The 6,000-nt window shown below is 45.4% G+C and overlaps 1 protein-coding gene across 5 annotated transcripts in view; it reads left to right on the forward strand.

Moving 5' to 3' along the window:
• The window catches only part of LOC137377269 (tetraspanin-18B-like), a 399,133-nt gene extending 394,520 nt beyond the window's left edge, over positions 1-4,613 (forward strand). For all 5 annotated transcript variants that reach the window (XM_068046808.1, XM_068046809.1, XM_068046812.1 and 2 more), the window contains one exon: positions 1,504-4,613. In XM_068046808.1, coding sequence (XP_067902909.1) covers positions 1,504-1,548 — 45 coding nt within the window. In that variant the 3' untranslated portion in view covers positions 1,549-4,613. The remainder of the gene's footprint in view (positions 1-1,503) is intronic.
• The last annotated feature ends 1,387 nt before the right edge of the window (positions 4,614-6,000 follow it).

Consider the following 6,000-nt stretch of genomic DNA (forward strand, 5'->3'; position numbering starts at 1 on the left):
CTCTGGGTAACCTTCCTGCCCAGCATGCCCGCAGGGATTAACCTCACCAACCTTTCCCCGCCCATTTCACCAGCCATTGCCCCTCTAGATTCTGCCAGTGAATCAACGATATTGCCTCTCTCCGCATTTCCTACTCGTCAAGAAGGCCCTTGTCGTGCAAAACTTTATTGTGGTGATAGCACTGACATCATGACTTCAAGGAGCAAAGCAAAGGGTATGGCCTGATTCATCCTGAGACAGCAGAGAGGGGCAGTGTTCATTGATCCACCAGCAGAGTCTGGAGGGGCAGGAGTGGGTGGAAAGTTGGTGAGGGGAGTCTGCAGTGGGGGTGTTGGGTGGGAAGGTCAACAAGAGTGGAAAATCAAGGGATTGGGAGTCTTTACCCATTTGCAAAATTTGAACTGGCATGGGATAGAGAAATCCATGAGGGGGCAGGGTGTGCCATGACTGACTCAAGCTAGCCAATAGGAAAGAGGCCAGACAGCCCCGCCCACCTCCAAGACTAGAAATGTACAAGGTCAGTTTGCTTATTTTTGAAGGACAGTCACCATATAGTAAATTCAAATTTAAAGCTGCAAATTCACAAAAAAATGCAGCCTTGTAATAGGATAGCCATCTCCCTTTCTTCACCACAGATACCAAACTCAATAATTGTTCGATAAAAGGTCACAAACCTGAAGGGTTAACTCTTGCCCTCTCTCCACAGATGCTGCCTGACCTGCTGAGTATTTCCAGCACTCTATTTCAAATTTCCAGCATCCGCAGTATTTTGCTTTTATTGTAATATTTGTTGCACTGAGCACTTAACTGTGTTGCTGCTGTCTAGAGATGTCTGTGGACAGAGAAGGCGCAGCGAGCCCATTCTACTGTGCTGATTTAGATACACACACCAAACCCTGTTGTCCTTCAGTGATGGGATTGAGCAATGGGGAAGGGACACCTTAGGGCCAACTGGACTGCTGGTATTCCTAAAACAATAGCTATGTTCTTTTATACTCCTAAATATCTACATCTCCTCACAGACAACCCACACAACCACTCACAACCTGCAATATAACAGAATTAGGAGTACATACTTAACCTCTCTGGTGTGATAGACCCTCTAAAATTATGCTACATATAGAAAAGACTTCAATTTTATACAGCTCCTTTCACAAACTTAGGACATCTCAAAGCACTTTACAGTGAAGTTTCATAAACAGCAATGCCATAATGACCAGATAGTCTGTTTTTGTGATGTTGATTGAGGGATAAATATTGGCCAAGACACCGGGATAACTCCCCTGTCTCAAAATAGTGCCATGGGATCTTTTACATCATTCTGAGAGGGCAGATGGGGCCTCAAGTTAATGTCTGAAAGGTGGCACCTCCAACAGTGCAACACTCCCTCAGTATTATACGGGAGTGCCAGCCTCGATTGTATGCTCAAGCCTCTGGAGTGGGACATGCACCACAACCTTCTGTCTGACTGCAAAAATAAGATCTTTTTTCCTCTCTTCCCAGATATTGGTGATGATCTTTGCGATCTGGCTATACCAACGAGTTTAGAAGAACTGATCCAACGAACTTAGAAGAACTGTCCCAACCTTACCAAGGAAGACCCTGGACTATGCTACAGTGTTTAATATGTACAGAGACAGACAACCACCTGGCTCCACCTGCAGGGACTGGATCACTGGGTAGCACACTTCAATGGAACGGACACTGACGATTTAATTGAGAAATTAGCTGCGAGCATGACCTGAGACAGAGGCTGACCTGGGAATTTCAACAGAGGCTGCAAACCCGGGTGGGACAAACCTAGGGAGGGAAAGGAGAGGGAATAATGCAGATTTATCGCTGAACTAATGTATTCACAATACTGAGTCTACACTAATGTAGAAGGGAAAACAAACCACAACCAGAATCAATTCCTGACATTGTCTGACTTTCATTTACACAGCACACTTGTTGCAATGTGACTAATCTATAATTTAAAGTATTTATATAAAGTAACTCTCTGGGGCTGCTGATGTTACAAGGGGACAGGGGAATCAAACTGTGGATTTCCCCATGGGTTGATTCCTGCTGCAATCACCAATGACTAGTTTGAGCATATTGGAGGCAAGAAAATCAATTTGTGTGCCCTAGGTCTGGAGGAGGGTGAGGAAGCAGGTGGTGTATCATCGGTCAGGGCTGGGGAGGTTGGAGTTCTGTAAAGCATTTCATTGTGCATTCCCATCAGTGTTATTCTGTACGCTGCCCCATCAGCAGAACTTCCCTATAGCAGAACTCATGTGTGACCTCTCCCTCCAGCAAGCTGGCACATGCACTACCCTTGCCTTGGCTGCAGCCCATTCATAGCCAGTGTCTCACCACATGCACATCCCACCTGTATGCTATCCTCAGATGCGTGCAGTGTCAGTATCTGTGCTGTTGGCGGAGAGTATGTGAGCCAGTAACAATGTGTCTTTATCATCACTCTCTTGGTGTTCCTCCATTGCCTGGCCAGGTTGGAGCTCTTGGGTACCTGAAAGGAAAAGGCACAAGAGTAAGGTTTTAGCTCAGAGGCAGTGTGGAAATCAGAAGAGTGTGTGGGGTGAGGGGGAAGTGGGATGTGAGAAGGATTAGATATGAGTATACTGTTCTCTTCAATGGTTTCAGGCCCACTGCTGACCATGGCCTCAGCAATAGCCATCCCAACAATGGCCAGCACTGCCTCCTCCATGGGGGTTCAGATATACAGGCCTGCCTCTCCCCTCCAGTTAGCTTTTGCTGGTTTTGCATCAGAGAAAGTGTACCTGTGAGTGTCATACAATCTACCTGGGTAATGTGACTATCTATCATGGTAGAATAGCTGGCAGCGTGTGCAGGTTTGAGGCTTGCAGCAGTGCAAAAACATGAGGATGAGGAGAGAAGCAAGTGAAATGTAGGTATAAGGCCTGATTGATAGAGATTGTTGGTAAATGAGTGATGTGGGTGAGATAGTTTTAACAGTCTCTGAGGCTAATGGTGCAGTTGGCAAGATAAAACATTTAAAGATGCATTCACTGACCTTGACAACCCTTGTGAGATCATTGAACTTCTTGTGGTGCAGCATCCTGGTCCTGGCATCGACCTCCACAGCCATCTGCTCCCACTTCCTTCTGGCCATGTGTCTGGAGAGACTACTGACCCCCTCCTGGCCCCTGCAGATACAGGACATCTCTGCTCATTTCCACCTCCCCCACCAAAACTGCCAGTGGAGCATCCTTGGAGTCCACACACTCTCCCATGATCTGCCATTCCTCATTCTGTCTCAGGCCAGATCCTCGTCAACCATGACTTCCAGAATCTGCTCCAACCACAATGCACCTGCCCTTTAAGCAGCGCAGGCTAGCTTCAAGTGGTGCTAATCACTCATGATATTGGCACCTGATGGGTCCAGCCAATGAACAGCACAGTTAGTGCTGGTTGGATGCAAAAATCATTTAAAATGAGCAGGCAGTATGAAATTGGCTGCATTGCAATCAATGAATGCAGGTTAATAGCTTATCGTGATCCTTGTACCATTTTCAGGGGTGCCCAGAATGTCTCAAAGTGACCACAAAGCAGTCGGATTGTTCCAGAAACCCAACAAGCTCACTAGTAACAGTTCGGGAAGGGAATATGTCGTCCATCACCAGTGTGGCCCGAGTGTGAAGTAGCCTAGCCGATCACCTAATTGTATCAATCCAGAGAAATATGGCATGGGCAATAAATGCTGTTCCTGGCAGTGACACCTACATCCTGGGAATGACCAAACCAAGACCCACCCCAACCCTGCTCTCCAGCGATACACCACCCATTGCAGATAATAGTTAGATTTCTTTATCCAATGGCAAAATTGTAGATTGCTGGGGTGTAAGAGCTAGGTGTTGTAGGACGTGGTGAGGGATGGGTGCTGTAGGGTGGTGTGTAAGAGCTGGGTGACATAGGATGTGATGAAGGATGGGTGCTATATGACAGGAGATGAGGGGTATTACTCTTTGCTGTGTGTTATTGTTGTGTGAGTTGATCCATTGTCTACACATCTAGTGTTCTGTTATCCCACAAATTTCCCTCAAAATTTCCTGCACTCCCCAATTCCCCAGTGGAGGGAATGCCATCCTCTAAGCCACTGGAGGGTGAAGCATCCAATCAGACTCCATTGCTCTGTATTTCCTTCCCTATATGTGTGTGAGTGAGAAGGGGAGGTGGGGCGAATGGAGGAGGGGGTGAGGTGCCTCTGATACATAGATGTATTTTCAGTTCAATGAATTTGATTCTGGACAGTGGAGGTCCTGCCTAGGTCTGTGGTTCTGTGTAAAGTACAGTCTAATCAGTGAGAAATCTCAAGTTATTTTCTTCAGTAATGTGTAAACCTAAATTATCTCATTCTTGAGCTTTTTTTCATCATACACACACACATACACACACACATACACACACACATATATATATGTATGAAGTGCATCTGACTCTAACAGAGCTTTGTAATAATATGAATGCTGAGGTCAAAGTTACTGAATCTGCTTCTTTAATGAAACTATGTACTTTCAAGTGAAAAGGTGAAGTTGTTCTTAATACTGTCATTGTTTGATTGCCTTGTGAAATATTTACAATTAAATGGTGTTCAGAAGGACGGTGGGATCTGTTGGCTGGAGTCAGTCAGCTGAAGTGTTGGACAAACAGGCGTGGTCCTCAAGATCAAGAGAAATGAGCTACTCACCACTTGCCAGTTAATGCCAAGTCACTACTTGCAGCCAATGTAGAATATGCTCCACTCTGTGCCCCTACATCATGTTTAACCCGCTGCTAAATACTGAGGTCATTCCTTCCTGTGTAAGGTTATTGGGAAACACCCACATGTTTTAAAGCCTGGCTACCCAACAAGACCCGACTACAGGTGTTGGGTTCGAGTCAGGTCGGGTCGAAATTCTGAGTCCAGCATTCTGGGCTCGGGTCGGGTCAGGTTGGACATTGTTTCCAGGACGTCACCGGATCAGGCATACCCATGATTCCCCAAAACTCCAGCTGCAGGAATAGCCTGCTGCTGGAATGGATGAAGGAGATTTGTGTCGGGTTGGGTTGGGCGCGAAAAAAATTAAAGGGCTCGGGCTCGGGTTGGCAGTGGTCGGGTCAGGCCTGGGTCGTGTTTTAATTTTATATCCAAGCCAAGCTTTAACATGCTTGCCTCATCTGAAAAAAGTGACAATTATTTTCAAAAATAGCAGTCTGTCTCACCAATTAATCAATAAAGTTTATAAAATATATGAAAGCCATATTCAGCCACTCCAACTCCTCAATATATCTACACAGTTGTACAATTCTAACCCAGAGTATACCTGCATATTGAACTCCTCCCCTCAGTATGCCTGCAGTACTGAACTCCTCTCCTAGGTTGACCCAGAACATTGAACTCCTCGCCTTGGTATACCCACGGTATTGAACTGTACCCTCAGTATAATAGTACGATTGAGTTCCTTCCTGAGTATACTCACAGTATTGAACTCCTCCCGTCAGTATACCAACAGTATTGAATTACCCCTCTCAGTGTACCCACAGTATTAAACATCTGCCCTCGGTATACCCACAATATTGAAACCCATCCCCTCCGTATACCTGCAGTTTTGAACTCCTCAGTACACCCATAATATTGATCTTCTCCCCTCAGTAAACCCACAGTATTGAACTCCTGGAGGTGCCAGAGGATTGGACTGTGGCAAATGTGACGCCCTATTCAAGGAAGAGTGTAAGAACAGTCCTAGCAACTACAGACCAGTTAGTTTTAACATCAGTGGTGGGTAAGGCTTTAGAAACAATAAACAGGGAAAATACCAAATGACATTTAGGGAGGTTCAAGTTAATTAAGGATAGCCAGCAGGGATTTGTAAAAGGTGGATCATGTTTGAGTAATCTAATAGAATTTTTTGATGAAATAATAGAGAAGGAAATGTGGTGGATGCTGTTTATATGGAATTTAAAAACGCATTTGAGAAGGTACCACATAAAAGGTTGGTG

This window comes from Heterodontus francisci, chromosome 14 (assembly GCF_036365525.1).
Source record: "Heterodontus francisci isolate sHetFra1 chromosome 14, sHetFra1.hap1, whole genome shotgun sequence".
NCBI lineage: Eukaryota > Metazoa > Chordata > Chondrichthyes > Heterodontiformes > Heterodontidae > Heterodontus > Heterodontus francisci.